The sequence below is a fragment of the Oenanthe melanoleuca genome, chromosome 3 (assembly GCF_029582105.1).
Source record: "Oenanthe melanoleuca isolate GR-GAL-2019-014 chromosome 3, OMel1.0, whole genome shotgun sequence".
In the NCBI taxonomy this organism is placed as follows: Eukaryota; Metazoa; Chordata; class Aves; order Passeriformes; family Muscicapidae; genus Oenanthe; species Oenanthe melanoleuca.
This window is the reverse complement of record NC_079336.1, coordinates 23,533,893-23,552,221: the sequence shown is the minus strand read 5'-3', so window position 1 is coordinate 23,552,221 and position 18,329 is coordinate 23,533,893. Positions and strand designations below refer to the sequence as shown.

At 39.0% G+C, this 18,329-nt stretch overlaps 1 protein-coding gene across 5 annotated transcripts in view; it reads left to right on the top strand.

Moving 5' to 3' along the window:
• The window catches only part of LOC130251804 (dystonin-like), a 285,947-nt gene that overhangs the window by 128,315 nt on the left and 139,303 nt on the right, over positions 1 to 18,329 (top strand). For all 5 annotated transcript variants that reach the window (XM_056488729.1, XM_056488730.1, XM_056488733.1 and 2 more), the window contains 6 exons: positions 516 to 682; positions 15,045 to 15,157; positions 15,285 to 15,391; positions 15,929 to 16,048; positions 16,375 to 16,470; positions 16,550 to 16,677. In XM_056488729.1, the coding sequence (XP_056344704.1) occupies positions 516 to 682; positions 15,045 to 15,157; positions 15,285 to 15,391; positions 15,929 to 16,048; positions 16,375 to 16,470; positions 16,550 to 16,677 (731 nt within the window). The remainder of the gene's footprint in view (positions 1 to 515; positions 683 to 15,044; positions 15,158 to 15,284; positions 15,392 to 15,928; positions 16,049 to 16,374; positions 16,471 to 16,549; positions 16,678 to 18,329) is intronic.

Below are 18,329 nucleotides of genomic sequence, written 5' to 3'. Positions count from 1 at the left end.
TATCATCAGTTTTCACTTAGAATGGCTGTTTTGTTACTGAATTCTAGAATGTGAACTATGTAAATTAACCTGTGTTAAGAGAGGGATTTCATAGCTAAATAAATTATAAGCAATATAAATATGGTTATTGTGTGTGACTATATACATATTACTTTTAATATATACTTGTATAGCATTTATATAAGTGTCATATATAAAAATAGTTTGTATTATCATCATAAAATAAACAGTGAAGTATTTTGCATTATGTAATAGTAATACATTGTCCCCAGAAATTAAAAGACTGAGAACTGGCTAACTGAAGAAAACTGAATTTTGTATTTCATATTGAAGATACTTAGCGTGTGTAAGGATAAGATATGAAAGAATATTAATACAGTACCTGAATGAACATTGTATTCATGTATGCAGATACCAGACAATAAATTCTCCAGCAATGCAGTGATTTTCTGCAATATTTTAAACATTCTTATGGATTAGATGTAACTGTGATTTTTGCATTAACTGTGTTTTAGATATCTGATATCCATGTTACTGGGGAGTCAGAGGACATGTCTGCTAAAGAGAGACTGCTCCTGTGGTCACAGCAAACAACAGAGGGTTATGCTGGAATACGCTGTGAAAATTTCACTACCTGCTGGCGCGATGGAAGGTTATTTAATGCCATCATTCATAAATACAGGCAAGTACCCTGTTTGCTCCCTTGGAAAATGTTAATTACAGCATTTTAATGTACAAAGAGAGAGGGCTCTATGGTTTGTGTTGTAACAGAGCTGCAGCTGTGGAGATGACACTGACTCGTCCTTGGTGATTTCCTGCACTTTGCAGCCTTGTTAACCTTTGCATGTCCGTCCTTTCTCAGAGAAGTATTTTGGGGAATCCTGTGCAGCTTTCATGGGGCATATTCAGGCTGCTAGGAAGCATGTTTCCAGAATTCAGTTTTCTCCACAGTCCCTTTTTGTCATTCTAATATTTAAGTGTAGGTGGTGTAGAGGCAGAACTGATCACCCAAGTCCAAAAGTGCACTGCTGGTGAAAGCCATCAGCTACTGTATGACCTGGGATATGTCTGAGATCCCTGTCTTTTTCCTTGTGTGACTTTACCCTTGAATGGCCCTGGACTGTAGAGCTTCTTCAGTGTTTATGTGTGGAGCCCAGAACTACATTGAGATACATTTCCTGTAAAAGGGTATTCTCATGGAAAATGTGACTAAGCTGGCTTGAATGTTCTCAGTCTGAGAAGGGATTTGTGCTTTTGTGACCATACTCTTAAAAAGTTGACATTGTAGAGTTACTGGTGGCTGTGACTAGATACTAAAGGGTACAGGATATTAACCTGAATTACAGCTGAGGATGTCTACTGACAGGAGAGGATTTCTAATTCTGGATTCTAAGTGAGATCAGGTCTCTCCTGACAAAGCTGACTTTGGCATCAAGCTTGTCAGAGGTTTAATCATTGATGTGCTGACTGTTCTCTCTTGGTTGGTGACATGTCTTCTTTATTGTATATTTTTTTGGTTCCTGAGTTGACTAAGAAGGTTTGTGTCTTTGAAGACCATGTGGGAGAGAATTCTGCTTGCTGGGGTAATCAGTGTGTACTGACTTGTCCTTCACTGCATGAGGCTTTCTGGGTTAATCATAGCACATGTAGTTTGTACTCTATGCCCTGGAGCACATAATGAGGAAGTTTAAGGGAAGTTTAATGATTTCATTGGTATAATCTGAAGGAGTGTCCCCAGTAAAGGAAAATTTGATGGTTTTCCTTGCACATCCGGTGAACAGAGCCTGGAGCAGATTATTTTGTTCTTGGATTTCCTCTTGTAGGACCACTTGGCCCACCACAGAAGAAAGTCTAGGTAGACACAACATAGATGTGAACCTTTTGGGGATTAGAGCACTAAAGCAAAATGGGAGATGGGTGCAGCCTTTTCCTCACAGGCTGTGTATAAAGGCTGCAAGCATCACACACAGTGCACCAAGTCCCAGAGAAGCTGGCTGTGGCAGTGCATAATTTCGTGGTAAAATGAAGCTGCATCTCAGTCAATGAGTTTGTTTTCTGACTATGCTTCTGTTCTGGGTAGCTGGTCAGGGAGGAGGTGCATGCCAGCAAAAGTCTCTATTAGTAACATTGGCAAGACAAAAGGAAATAGCTGGCAGAAGACAAGGCTGTTTTACTTGGGACAGAGCAGCCAAAGGAATGAACATAGCACAGGCAAGTAAGAAAAAAAATAAGCAATATGAAAGATACAGAGGGAATGGAGAGAGAAAAAAAGAAAGGAACTTAATGAGATGGAATAATGTAATATATTTCCCAGAGCTTCTTTAGATCCATGTATCTCTTACATAGAGCAGTATAGCCTTTACTGCTCAAGCAAACTGGTAATTATGGTAGAGATCAGTTAATAAATAATGAAAAACTTGAATCCTGTCCTCCAGCTGTGCAAATGTTAATACCTTGGGATATGACTGAATTGCTTTGTTGGATCAGTGTTTCTGACATTACTCTGTGAGTTTCATTCTCAGTGTTTCAGCAGAGAAGAGCAGGAACCTTTGACTCGAGTGTGTTGCACAAAGCAAGTGATCCAGTGGCTGGGGAGCATTTTGTGTGCTTCTGTGCCAGTTTCCATTGAGCTTAACTTCTTTCTGTAAACATAACTTCACTTAAGGATTGTGTCCCTCCCAGGAATGTTTACCAACCCATATCTAATGTGTTTTTGCTGTGAGAAGTTAGAGGTTCTTGGATTCCATTTCAAATGGAATGAGAGTGAGATCCTTCCACTGATTTCAGTGAGTTTCTATGTTTCTTTCCTTTTTTGTTTTGTACCATTAAAACAGAGATAATAATTTCCAGCTATTGCTCACAAGAGAAGAATGATTTTCCCAGTCATTTGTTATTTTTAACCATACTGTTTTACTCCAGAGACCTCTTTTAAAGCTTCATTTGTCTTCTGAGCAATAAGTAGGTTAAACATTAAAAAATATGCACAGTTCTGGCAGTGATTCTCCATATGCTCTGTTTTAGTAGCTCCCAGTTTGTGGATCACAGCTGGTGTCAGGAGCTGGTCTGAGCATCCTGTGGGTGCTGCCAGCTGGTGTGCTCCACCAGGGTGGATGGCCAGATGTGCCTGCTTGGGCAGTGGGGTGGGACCCTGGTGCTGCCACTGTGGAGTACCCCCCTGGGGCACATCTGTCAGGCAGCCCCCTGCACCAGATGTGCAGTGCTCCCTGGAGATGCTTCTCTGTACAGAAGTACCTTGGGCTGCAAATGGGGGATGGAGCTCTTCAGGTGGAACATGACTTCCAGTCCTGGTAGGGCTTTAATTTGGCCCAAACCTTATTTTAAGGGCATGGCATTTATAGCTATGACAGTAAAACCCAGAAGGCTCAAATACCCAGGCTTGTACATAGAACTGCAGTTGTGCTGAGCCACAGCTAGCTGGGTGTTGGATGGGGAGCACGTGCTGCCCATGCTGGGACACAGCAGCAGGAGCTCCCTGAAGAGATCCATCAGGGCAGGGCCTGGCACCAGGGCCCCTTCCCTGCCCAGTCAGCAGTGGGGCAGCCAGGGGGCACCAGGGCAGCCCCAGCCCTCACACCAGGAGCTCCCTGGGGGTGCTGGGGCTGGACCTGCCATGTGTGGTGCCTGCAGGTTGGCTGCACCACTGCAGGGGCCATAGCTGGGCTGGGGGCCAGAGCACCAGCAGCTCCCAGAGGACAGCCCTGGCCCACAGCCCTGGCACCAAGGCTTCCAGAGGCCTTCTCTGGATGCACCACTGAGAGAACAAGCCATATGAGTCCAACATGAGCCCTGCAGTCAGTGGTCCATAAAACAGGGAGAGTCACTGTCCAGTTCCAGGTGACGAGATGGGAGGGGCAGGTCATAATTACGTGATTATTTTATATTGCAAGTACATACCAGCTTCAAGACTTCAGGACATTGCTGAAGCTGTGAAGGGCTGGGCAAGGAGCTGAGCTGTGACTCAGCTGCCAGCAGGCAGGGAGCCTCTCCCTTCAGGATTGGCAGCCTGCCCTCTCTTAATGGCAGGTTATAATTGTTTCTTTTGTTTTTCTGTCTTGACAGAGCATCTTAGCACCTTCTAGTGCAAGGGAGCTCAGATTTGTGATGCAGACCTGCAGGAATAGTGCATGGATATGCCATGTCTCCCTGCTCCCCAGGAAGCACAGGAGATAGCCCATAAGGCTGGCATCTCCCTGTTGTGACTGTCACACCCACTGCACCGTCTGGGTGGACACTGGTGGCTCAGTGGGTGACCCAGGTGCTTCCCTGTCTCCTTGTCCTGCCTGCACCCACAGCTGTGCTGGCAGTGCTCCACATCCAGTGTCAGGCAGGGATGTGGGCAGTGGACAGGTGCTGGAGCACATTCACTGCAGTCATTCACTGTCTCTCCTGAGCAAATGCAGGATATTTGTTTTCTGTCCTCTTGAGCAATGAGGGTTTGTTGTCAGAGCTTCTCATAAAGGCTTTCAGTTACTTTCTCTCTTACTTCTATTAAGAGTATGAATGACTTGCCAGGGATTTTTTAATGCTCTTTAAATCAAGGAAAGTAAATTTATGAATAATGGAAATGAGAGGAAAAATTACTATATTTCAGGTACTTGGATCCATATACCACTTGATTTTTTTTCCTACCGCCAAATTTAGAAAAAAAGTAATTTTTTTTTCTTTGTGAAAATATTGCTTATATTTTCAGCAGTTTCCAGTGGTCTGGATTTACAGGATAAGAATTAATATTACCTGGCTGAGTTTTTGAAGAGTATTGAAAATTTCTATTTACATCCTGTATATGTTTAAATCCCTGGGAGCAGGGCTTCACACTGACCTCAAGAACTGCCTTTAGGGGACTCCATTGCAGGCCCTGGAGTTTGGTTTAATCATTTGGGTTGGACAGGACCTTAAAGATCATCCAGTTCCAACCCCCCTGCCATGGGCAGGGACACCTCCCACTAGACCAGGTTGCTCAAAGCCCCATCCAACCTGGCCTTGAACACTTCCAGGGATGGCACATCCACAACTCTGGACAATGTGTTCCAGTGCCTCACCACCCTCACAGAAAGAAGTTCTTCCTAATATCAAATCTAAACCTACTCTGTTCTGTTGTAATACTTGTCCTTACACAGAAAGACCAAATCAAATTAAAACATTAAAAAGTGAGTTTTAATACTGAACATTAATCAGATTTGTATTTGTATTTAAATACAAATATGCACAAAGCTTTCACACTGTTTTTTTAACCTCCACACTTTTCTTCAGATATGTGGTCAGGCCTTTAGTGAAAGCTACAGACACACCCAGGAGAATATGCTGTATATTTCATCTGTTATGTCATTTGCCTTTTATAGCTTAATTTTTCATTGAAGACATATGTTATTTTATTCATAATGTTGTGCTGGAAGAAATCTGACTTCAGGCAGTTTCAAAATTATGTGATGCTTCTTTTGTGCCATCATATGGTACATAGCAAAAACCTGTAAGCCAGACTTTGAAGTTGGAGGCTGACTTGAATCAGGGTGTAATGCCCAGATTTTTGTGGAGATACTGCTACCTACACCCTGGAATCTTCATTCTGTAGCATTATCACCTTAAATATTTCTAATCACTAGCCTGTGTTTTGGGTAAATGTTCTTGATTTGTGGGGGGTGTTTTTTGTTTGTTTTTTGGGGTTTTTTTTTCTGTATATACCTTTTTCTCAGAAAGAAGAAACACTATTTTTTTAAAAACTGTATCCCAGTTCTATCCCTGTGTATACAAACAGGTTTTTTTCTAAAGAGAGTAAAAGCTGATTTCATTTCAGTAGGAGTCATATGCCAGCTAAGAGCTAGTAATCTAAACTGTAGATCTACAGTGCACTTGGCCATACATTTATTTTTACAGCAAATTCAGATAAAAAGTTATACCAAAGTAGCAAACATATTGTTTTGAACTCAGACTGCCCTGAACCTTTGGCACACATAAGGACTATGGGAAATTTCAGTTATAAAGTGTCTGAAATGGAATTTAAGAAATAGTAAAAATAGTATCTGTAAGATTTACAGTTAGCTGGTATACCTGTAGATGCTTCATTAAGAACAATGGCTGTTGATATTCAGAAAACAGACATGGTCACAGACAAACTCATTTTCTAGAGAAAAAACCATGAAGTATAGAGGATAGGAAAAGATTAATATCACACATGCACTCCTTTATGCATTTTATTTTTGTATTCTCACAGCTTTTATAGTAGAGAGTTAATTTTGATTTTAGAATTTACAAAAGAATTCCAGCAAAGCATTATGTTCTTATGTAGAATGTAAATATTAAATTATTAAATGTAATAGCATTTAATGAATAGCTTCAGTGGTGCCTGTGTGGTGAAAAATAGCATCTGCAAGCTCAGTTCCCGGGTAAAGTCACATTTAAGTTCTAGTCCCAGGTGTTAGGTTTGTTCTGGTAAATGAAGTGGGTCCAGCCCTGAAGGTGAGTGGTACAGCTGGGCTTGTGTCTGCTTGGCTGAGCTCTCCCTCTTCCCCCCAGACAGCTCCTGTGCAGCTCCTTTGGAGCAGTCCTGGGTCAGAGCTGCCCCTGGAACTGGGCTCATGTATTGCCTGGAGAGTGTGGTCACAGTGGGCACAGTCATGCTATGGGAAGCACTAGTAACTAAAGGTCATGGATCCCTGATCTGCCTTCTGCACACTCAGACATGTCCAGTTATGTCTGGACTTCTAGGTGAATGTCAGCAACCTTAGAAAATGTGAAACTCTGGTAAGGAGAAAAAGGGGATAAAATGTGTTCAGGTCAGGCAGCAGTCTGACAAGCAAGCAGGACTCTAGTATACACATGAAAGGTTTAAGAAAGAAAACAAATGAGGTTATTTCATGTAATGCTCTTCCAAGGCTTGCCAGTGCCACGTGCAGACAATTTTTATAAGTTTTGGCACCATCTAACGAGTATTACAAATGCTACAAAGAGGGAAAGTGGTGATAGAGTTAAAAGGGGCACAATTTGAGCACAGTAAAAATGTTATTACTGTATTAAAGAATTTCTGTTAAAGAAATACAGGGATCTGATACAGAGGAGCCTTTGTTACTGGTAAACTTTGTGCAAGGCCTTAATGATGCTTGTAGTTCTAACCTGAATACAGTGTAGAGAGTGAGGAGATGGCTCCTGCTCCCAGACAAAAGAGGAGCAGAGCCTAACACTGAATGCAGCATGGAAGAAGTGCAGGTACACTGAGTGCTTCGTGTGGGAGGAAGAGAAATAGAAGCTGCACTGTGTTCCCAGAGGAAGCAGCAATGTAACAGGTCCATAAATGCTAGATAAAGTGAGAGAGACAAATTTTCCAGGGTCACAGTGCTTTTCTTTTGAAATGTTGCTGTCATAACTCAGTATGCTTTCAGAATTACACAGTGGATGTTTTTCTGAGTTTGGTATAGCACAGAGCAAGCTAGATTGATGCCTCCTAAATAACTGTTCTGGTTTGGAATGGGCTGTTTAAACTCTGCCCAGGATGATTTGCTGTATGTTGAACACTAAGCTCCTGGCTGGCAGTGCATGTGGCATCCCTCTGCTGTTAAAACATGTTGCAACTGCTCAGGTACTGACTTGAACACATTCCTTAAGGGGAGGGATAATAATGCCTCAATTTGCAGAAACATGTTGAACACCCCTGGGGAATGAATGAGAAAGAAACTAAATATTACACAGTGTCAAGTCTTAAAATGCTAGGGGATATGTTTTAAATAAAGAGATTAGTTGAGTCTGCTGGTTTTGGCTTGTTTTGTGACTTTGTACTATATTGTAACCCAGCTTTAACACAAAGAAAATGTGAGTTTGGTTGTGTTGCACCCCCCTTTCCACGTTCCTCATTGCGTGGTTCTAACTATTTTCAGCAGGTTTTGTTGTGTAGAATAAATGAACTCAGTGCTGAGAATTGGCAATTTGGGAAAACATATACTGCTGAAAACATAAACTGCATTTAGGATGCTTAAAAATATTGACAAGCAGATTACTTGCCTGAGTGTATTTCTAATGGATTTACAAACAGCAAGTTACCTAACCAAACTCAATCAGCTGCACTCAGAAGAATTTTGTGATGGTGCTTGGTAAAGGCTGTATTAAGAGACTACTGGAAGCGTGCCTGCAATTTTAGCATCTTGTATTGTGGTGGTGGTTAGCCTCAGTGGGTATTAGATGGATGACTTCCAGTCAGTTGGGTTCATTAATTTCAGATCTGGACTTAAAATTATCTCTATGTATGTTGTGCTAGATCCTACTGCTAAGTAGCAGCTGAATAACAGTTTTCTTTCTGCAGTAATGGAGAAAAAAAACCCAAAAACAAACAACAAAACTGGGATGAAATTAAAGCTTTTCTCTTGTCATTTTAATGGGGATAAAATGTAAAGTAATGCTTTGCTTTGAAAGGCCAGGGTTTTTTTTTTAATCTGGGCTTAATGTGCTTTGTAGTCTGGGATCAGCAAAGACCAGGACACCTAAGGGTGTCAGAAGTCTTAATCCAAAAGGATGTGGTGTCTGAGCAGTGGGGGCATATGTGCCCATGATAAATCACATAGGGAAAGGTCTTGGTCTTCAGGGAATGCCTTTGGCAAATTTGTGGCACATGGAGAAATGGCTGCCTCCAAGGCAGGACAAGGAGCCTTTGGGAAACTGTTTGAACTCATTATATACCTCACCATTCTTCCTCATTGGTAACTGTACTAATCCCACTGGGAAGCCATTCTGTCAAGCTGCCACTGCTGTGGTCTGGAGGGAGTATTCTTAGGATGCAGAACAGAAAAAGAGTTTAGTTGGGTTTCTTCAGTGTCTCCTTGGTATTCACAGTTCAAGGAAAAGTACATTTTTTATGATTGCTTTTGTGGATTGCATAGTGTGGGTTGAGGTTACGAGTTATAAGCCTCATTCCCATTTAAACTTTACCATAGCTAAAAATTGCTGAAATTGCTGTACCATGGCCAGTTTTGTAATGATGGAAAGAGCTCTTAGTACTAAGAGAGTGTGAAAACTGATTTTAAAGCTAGTGAAATGAGTAACAGAATCTTTCTAGTTTCATTCATGTTTATACTGAGTTTGAAACCTGCATTGCAAACTTACTGCCAAGTTGTGATTAGGTTTTGTTTTTCATGGCTGAAAATGAGCTCCACATTTAACTAAAAGATCTTTGATATTACAATACCACAATTGTGTATTTATCTATATTAATTGGAATGGCAAGTTACAGGCAAAGTTTTGCAGTGCTAACAAAGGTGAGACAGGTGGCTTCAGTAGGTTTATTAAATTCAGTGCTTGTCAAATCAAGGGCAGGCACAGTAGAAGGAATTACCTGAGTTAGTTCTGCATATTGTTAATTAATTAATTAATTAACAATAATAAATAAATAAATAAATGTTAGGGCACCGACAGCTTTTGCTTTCCGTATTTTAAGTGCAGTTAAAACATTAATTCTTTTTCTCTAGGAAGTTTTGATATAATATGTAGGAAGGTCTGAAGAAAGGACATGCATGTATAAATAGTGTGCCCTTGTTATGCTGTCTATTGCAATTGGTTTTTTCTGTTTTATTCATCATATCTGAAAATTTAGATGAAAAACTATGAAAAAACCAGCAAAGGAGAGCTGAAGAGTTCAGATCACATGAGAGTTTCCAGCTCTCAAGGGAATAAAAAGGCATTTTTGTTCATCTTTATAGAGGCACTGAATGAAATCTATAGAGATACATAAAATCATGTAGTGCAGGCATTCCTGTCATACCAGAACAAAGGACAAGAGGACAAAACCAAAAAGAGGATACAAGGCATGATCATAATAACTCAGTATGTAATTGAGGCTGGGGTCCTGGGAGCTTTAGAAAAGGTTTTGCCACATACTTGAACAAACAATGTGCAGAGCTGCATGCAGTAGCATACTTTTTGATTTATCACAGTTGTAAGGATAAAGCTTTCCTATAATGACAGTTTTCTAATTGAAGTCTTTGATTTTCTCTGAATTCTGGACTGTTGCCTAACTTCAGTGGCATCAAGCTCAGCTTCACTGAGTGGTTTGATGCACTGGAGTAATTTTTTTAATCACCATATCACGTGTGAATCTAGAGCTTCTGAATGAGGGGGAAGTCTAGGGTGTAATGGAAGATGATGTTGACTCAGAGTTGACATTTTATGTGCTTTCTTCAGCTTGAGGTTTTTGGCACCAAGGAGCCTGCTACAGAACCTTGTGCTGTATGTCCACATTGTGGTCCTTGATTCTGAGGATGGAAGAGATCTGTCCCTCCCTAATGCCACAAAGTCAAACCTGCTCACCATTTTTGACCAGAAACTCTCCTCTAACTGATCAGACTATCCCTGAAAATAATTCAGGAAAATGTGGTAGACATATCTATTAGCATAGGGTGCCTCCAACACTCTGATTAGATCTCATGGTCATGAGAATATGAGAGCACTGCAAACATGGGGAATCCATAAAAGTGTGTGGGGCACAAAGAATGGTACATGTTAGCTGAAGTCCAGCCATCATTCTCATTCTGTTGTTGACTCAGAAGCAGGTTCCTTGACAAGCTGTTTTGAACAATACTTAGATTTGTACCTGATGTGGGGACAAATTCTTTAGTGAGTTCCAGAACAGTGACTCTACACATAAACTGGTGTAAACATATTGGTATTTCTGAAACTGTGTTAAGATTTAGGCAGATGGTAGGCCTAATTTTATAGGTTAAATAGTATATTTTGCTTCATTGTCTCATTTGTAAAGTTCCTGGGAAAGTAACAAGAGATGTATATTTGAAGAGAAAGAGCTAAAATTTCTGTTTTACGTTAAAATTTATTTTTTTTTATTCCATTCTTTGCAATGTTTCCGTTATTAACCAAAGTTTCTAGAATAGATTATTTTTTTGTTTGTTTGTTTTAATTTTTTTGTATGAGTATGTATTTTGACATGGTCTTTCATTTGTTCTAGTAATTCTTCCATCCCTAATAAAGGCATGAATCTTTCTGGCACCCATCTTTTTCATTTGCCTGTGAACAATGAAAAAAAATGTTTAACTTCTGGAAGCATTTTTCTAATTACAGCAATGGAAGAGCTAATTGGTCTATAGTGATGTGATACACTTCACTCTGCATCTTCAGGCATGTTTTCTGAGAGTGCTGCTTGAAAGTCTCTGTGTTAGTGTTTCAGCTAAATGTAAGCCAAGAATTAAATAACCTTTAATATCAGGTATTACTCAGGGAGCATGCAGAGTTTTGACTGAGAAAGAATTGTGCAGATTAAACAGTTTATATAGTTCATGTAAATAACTTCAGGCTTCTCAGCCTTCTGAATGCTTTAACAGAATTTTCATGTAAAATATTGCTGTGAGAGATATATATACATATTTCAGTAAAGATAAACATTGTTGTAACTTTAGCAAGTGTCATCCCGGAACAGGGAGGAGAAGGATGTGATTTCTTCATCATTGACTGGGAAAATTAAAGTTAAGTTAAACATCTTTTTCTGTTTTGAGGCATCAAATCCCCTTCAAATATAATCTTTTATTTTAACAGGCAAATATTATAGCTGCTAGTTTGGATCTTAAACTATTTTGCTAGGTACTACATTCTGGCGATGAGAAAATCTACATGTACTTAATGTTATTTATTATGTACAACTCTCATTTCAAGGAGTCTTTGCCAACTAGAAATATCTGTTATTATTCAGATATTGTTCTCTTCCTTCTCTTTGTGGTGCTTGGTATTGTTTTCTCTTTGTGTTCTAGGTATTGTTTTCTTGAATTTATCATAATTTGTTAGCTTCCTAATTCGTGTGGTATTAATTACACTTTTTTTCCCATCACTTCTGATACATTTTTTTTCTAATTTCTAACACCTACACTAAGATCTCAAATGGCAGGCACCAGTCTTTTAATAAATGATTAATGATTCTCAGTGTGGAAGCCAAACCCTTGACTTAGGTGTGGCTGCAGCAGAAGCATCTTCTTTGCATGGAATGTTCCAACTTGACTGGTGTTTGGGATGTTTATGTGTGTTTTCATGGCAAGGCCCCAGCCCACTGAAAAATCTGCCATAAGATGACTCACAATATTATGACAGAAGGTAGAGTCATTGTATGTTGCTTAAAGGGCATTTAGTTTAATTTGTTCTTGATCATGCATAAAGCTACTTAATAATGCTTTGCAAATTGACATAGAATATATTTATAATACATTACAAATAATTCTACAAAACTCAAATTTGCTCTATAGCCTTATAAAAACTGAAATATTTGCCATGATGGACAATGCTTTTAAATTTAATGTTTGCTTCAAATATGATAATTAAATAAATGTGTGTTAGAGGATACTCATCACAACTGCAATTTCAGCAGTTATTTCGAGTTAGTAGACAGATATCTCTGCAAGCTTACAGCATATAAAAATGACATTTATTTCTATTTAAAATTGCAAAAAAATCCCACTATTAAACAAAAGGAACGTGGCAATCAGTGATTTCCTGAGCCATGTTTTTTGGATGCACTTTTCTCAGGCTAAAAGAAGTCTTTTACTGAGCTCTGGGAGGTAAACTCCTTTTCCTGTGGCTTTGCAATATATCCCTCTACTACTTGTGAAGAGGAGAAAGGGTGATCTGCAGAGGGGAGGCCCCAAGCTCTAGGCAGCATCATCTTGCTGTGCCTTGTGCCAGGTGCTTCTGCATTCAAGTATAATACTTGTCTTCTCCCTTTCATAAACCATCAGTGGACTTGTTCTCAGCCAGCTGTGGAGCCTTGTGTCTGCTTTGAAAAACCAAAGACATGCACAATCAACACAGGCATGAATGCCATCTTCTGTAGTATTTTCTTGTAGACTGAGACTTTAGATAAACATAGACCAGTTAAACTAGGTCAGTATACTATGTGCTAAGTGTATAATTAACTGAAAATGGCAGTATTCATTGCAATTTTCCCTTCTTAAAGGGAAACTCCAATGCTGGTAGGAGTTGCAGGGATGGGAAAATATGTTTAAAAGGAAGGGAGGCATCTCACAGAGTAGGCTCTTCTTCAGCTAGCTGGTGAAGCCACAGCACACAAAATAAAATTATTTATTATGCAAGAGCAGGTTTTTTTAATCAATTTCGTTACCTGTATTGCGGTGAGAACGTTACCTCTTCTTCCACTAAATGAAAGCTTTATTCTAAGGAGATTATTGTGTCAGTCTCTGCAGCTTGCAGCTTGTTTTTTTGGGAATAGTTAAGGCTTTTACAACATGTCCTCTCATGTTCTAAGAGTTGGCAATTGAACAGGCAGTGCAAGTGATTATTCTTGGGACATTTTTATCAAATGTGAAACAAATGTAAAGAAGGCAGGAGGAAAAAATAACCTAAGCAACAGTGTTGCACTTACAAAAACCTGATTCTCTTGTCAAAACTGCTGTTAAAGAAATCTTTATTACTCACCACCATCTCAATTATTGTGGCTGAAACAGAAGATGGGGTGCTCAGTTTTCTTTTCTAGTATTGTCTTTTATTTTTCATGGATTTTCTGTGCTGCTGAGAGCAACAGCTGATATTGGTTTCATTGCATTGTTTTCACTGCACTGAAATTCAGAGAAGAGCAGCATGAGCTTGATCAGGCTCCCACTGAGCATATTGTAAGTGGAAAGTCCCACTGCCTTAGGGGGATTATATTGCACCGCTTACATTTTGTTATTATTAAATGTTCTTTCAAGGCATAATGGGTGCAGTGTTATTATCTGTCTTGTAGACTTGTCTTCAAAAGAGCACAAGGAACACAGTGATTCTAAATGGCTGAAAAGAAATGGATTTTTATTTACAATGCCCTTGTAGTTAGTTCAAAGACAAGATTGTGCTGGGTTTCCCAAAGTTAATACCTTATCAAGAGAATTCGTGCTGCTGCCACATGAAATGTTAACATTAATTTTGAACAAGGTTATTTAACATATTTCTATCTGTTGCAATTATTTAAAACTTCAGCTTGGTAAAACTAAGAAAATAGCTTCTCTATAAACAAAAATGAGAAAATGTAAGAACTGAATTGTTTGTTGAAAGTTGTGTGCCAATTTTTTTTTTCTGCTTTTTTTAGTTTTTTTTTCGTGGTGACTCTGGTTTTCAGTAGTGTAGGATTTCAGTAGCAAAGATTTCAGACCCTTGTGGCTCTAGTTGACTTTAGTGAGATGAGCTCAGCATGTTTGAAAATTTCTTATTTCTTTTTGGTGAATGGCTGTGAGAATTTCAAGTGCTGAAAGAGGCGAGGAGTAACGCACTGAGATTCACAAGATCTAAAACTCAGCTCCTATGTAGCAAATTTAAAGGACAATATTAGTTTTGAAGTTTTACATTAATTTAAAACATTAAAGTAGTGATGCTGGTACAGGTTGATGCAGGATAATACTTATGGGCCTTAAAATATTTATAGGCAACGTTGGCTTAAGACAATTATTCCATTAAAGCGAGCATATTGTGGCTGGAAATGGGGTTTAGCAGGATGAAGGTGTGGAGGTTTAAGTGCATGGAGCTGAGAATTACCTGTGAGAGAACTGACACCAATGTATGTCTGAAAGCAATGCTTCAGTGTGTTTGAAAAAGCTCATCAGAAAGGATTAAAGTGACGTTTTTGTGAACTTAGTTACCATGTGGCTTCTGACACATGCTGAAAAATTTGATGCAGAATGACTGAAAACTTCTGAAAGCAGTAGAAAGTAACTCCCTCCTGGAAAAGAGAAGAGTGAATTTAATCCCTTCAAGGGCAGTGGAAAGGACGAGGTGTTGAAATACAATGTCAATGCACATGGATATATATGCATAAGAAAATAGAGGTGTATAAGGGATGGCTGGAAACCAGCTTGTACATGAGGAACTGAATGTTGTTGTTTTCTGCTGATAGTGGTTCTCAGTTAGCAGTGGTCTCAGCTTGTTCACTCGATTTTAGTGAAATCATTTTATAATGGAAACTCTGTGGCTATGTCAGTCCATGCTCATGGTTTGATCTGCCACTACAGCAGTAATTTAGAACTGGTAAGGAGTTGTAATCAAGTGTTGCTGTTTTTATTTGACAGGCCGGACCTGATAGACATGAGTACCGTTGCTGTTCAAAGCAACCTCGCAAATTTAGAACATGCTTTTTTTGTAGCAGAAAAACTCGGTGTTGCCAGACTTCTGGATCCTGAAGGTAAGGGAGATGGCTTTGTTGCAAAACCCCCAAGACTTAAATAAAATCCAATCTGCCTGCAGGTTGTAGCACATTTGTAGGCATTCTTACGACTATGTGATAAAGCACTGTTCTGTCTTGCTTTTAGATGTCGATGTTTCCTCACCTGATGAGAAGTCAGTAATAACTTATGTGTCATCACTTTATGATGCATTTCCCAAAGTACCAGAAGGTGGTGAAGGCATCAGTGCAAATGTAAGTAGGAAAACAACACTTGTGCAGTGTGTGAGCTACATTAATAAAATTATTAATTTCAGATCCAGAATGTAAGCTAGATATTCCATAGGATTGCTGACACACTTTTCTTTGACATGGTTTTTCTAGGCTGAGATTTTAGAGTCTTAGCTATTCCATGTCATGGACGTGAAAATATTTGTGCAAAGAGCTTAACTGAAAAAAATATTCCTGAAGCTGGAAAAAGATTGAGTCAAAGTTCTTACTTTCCAGCTGTAAATGTATAAATTATGCCTTTCTGATTCTAGCAGCTTGAAATTTATTAATCTAGAAAATATTTTGTTTTCAGTAGAATTATTCAGGATCAAAACTGAAAACTGAAATAATATATTTGGAAACTTTAACTGATCTTCAAAGAGCAAATAAATATTGTCTCAGAATTTCAGGATTTCAAAATCCACTTTCTATATGTGTGAAGACTTCAGTCTTCAAAGCTGAAGCAGAAATGAGTTCTTGATGATTTTCATCTCTTCTGTACTCTGGGTTTTGCTTTGGCAGGATGTTGAAGTCAAATGGGTTGAATATCAGAATATGGTGAACTACCTCACGCAGTGGATCAGACACCATGTCGCGATAATGTCTGACAGAACATTTCCCAATAATCCTGTGGAATTGAAGGTGAGGTGTGGTGGCTTAGACTGCTTGTTGGAATTGCACTTTATCTTACTGACTCAAAGCATACTTGAACAAATGACGTGCTTGTTGATTTATACAATCAAATCAACAGAACAGTACTACTCCTTAACCTTTTCAAACTATAATCAATACATTGCTAGCATATGAACAATCAAAAGCAAATCTTTACCTCGTCACTGATTGTTTTTTGTAGAACTCTAGTTGAACAGTATAAGGGTAAGCTTGCAAAGAATATTAGAAGAGGGTTTGAAGACTAAGGTTATATTCACTGTAAATAAAACTTGATGTTATTTTTCATGTTTCTGTAGGCACTTTATAATCAATATTTACAGTTTAAAGAAACAGAAATTCCACCGAAGGAGATAGAAAAATCAAAAATTAAACATCTATATAAACTGCTGGAGGTAAGTTTTAACATTCATTGAAATGTATAGAAGTTCCTTTTCTGTGGCTTAAAATAACAAGTACATATGAATTTTTAAGGTCTGGATAGAATTTGGACGCATCAAACTCTCTCAAGGCTACCATCCAAATGATATAGAAAAAGAATGGGGAAAGCTGATTATTGCCATGCTGGAAAGAGAGAAGACCCTTCGACCTGAAGTGGAGAGGTATGCTAGTGAATATTTGACAGTCTTTGTCAATATATTTTCTGTTGTTTTAACCCATATTGAAATTTGTAAATTTCTTCTTCTATGATAATGCCCATATTATTTTTCTAGATCAAGTATTTCTGCCTTTATTCAAGGTCTGAAATTCTCTACCTGCCTAGAGGCAGATCCAGATATGAACAACTTTGGTGGGCTCAGAAGGTTGTGCCTCAGATCATCACAGCACTTATACACATATATAACCACCTTCTTTGTTCATTAGTCAAAGCTAGGTTTATACCACTTCACTGTCTCATTTCTGCTTGATTTTATATAAGAGCCATCCTCTTCTTTACATGAAATGTGTATTTTTCTTGGTGACAGCATTGTAGGCTAACGTCCTGGGTAGAGGTTGGTTAAAAAGTTAAGTTAGTGGTACTTGAGAGCACACCAAGCATTTAGATGTGGAAAGGCACAGTAGCCTTCCATGATAGTAGGCTGTGGAACACTTTTGTATATCACTGATGATGTACATGATTAAGCATGATTATAGTCTTGATGTGATCTGAGAGCGTTTTTTAAGTTCTGTGGGAGACACAGGTGCTATCCATTCATTAGTTAAAAAAACCCTCTCAAAGTTAAATAATTTTTGGGGCTTCTACCTGTGGGTAGATATAGACACCTGGATCTGGATTCATTCTACTTGATGTTATGCATCCAAAGGAGACATCTAAGATCTGAACCACTTCCTAGAGAATCTTGTTGCTGACTGTCTGGTGACAACAGGGTGACCTATCTCTCTGGTGTAGGTACCTGAAACTAGGTGTGAGGAATCCAGACCATTGTATAGGAAGTCCTCAGCAAGAGAGATTTCAGTCAAAGGACAAAGACAGTCAGAGTTGATTAAACATGTGTCATGCTTACAAGACAAGAGCATGACTGAAATGGCAGATTCAGAAGGAGGTGTTGATTCACAGCACCCTACTGTGGAGCAAGTTCCTATAGAGGAATGCAAAGTTGTCCACACAATACTGAGCTTTCCCTCTTATGCAGAGCAGAACACTGGAAAGCAGCAGCAGAGATAGAGCCTGCTAGGTCTTGTAGGTTAATCTGTCCCAACCTGCCAAAAGCAAAGTGTCTGGCTTCACCAATAGAAATTCTGTTCATACTTGCAGAAAGCTGGATTATCTTTGTTGAGAATGTGTGTAAGTGACATTAGTTTATTTCTATTTTTTTCATATGGTCTGTGCACAGATAAACAAACATGTACCTAGCTTTCTTCCTATATTTTAGAAAGGTTAAATACATTTAAAGTGACAGCTCATATGGTGATAGTCACTATGTGTGATGGTCACTGTAAAATGAGAGAGAAAATTTCATTAAGTGATTCTGGCTTAGTCACCAAGTCAAAAGTATTGATTGATGTGGACACAAGAGCATCATCCATGTTTGTTGCACTGGTTAACAGTGCATCTCATCATTATGAGGTATTAATACAGCTGCTGGGGTGAAGTTTGGCAAAAATGTGACTTCAGCCAATGCTGAAACCTGGTGAGTAGTAGAACTTTGACTGCAACTCTGTTGACTGTATCTCAAAGTATCAACAGACAATGTGTGGCCAGATTGGTGTATGGGATCAAAATTATTATGGTGTCAATGAAGAGAGTGCCAAA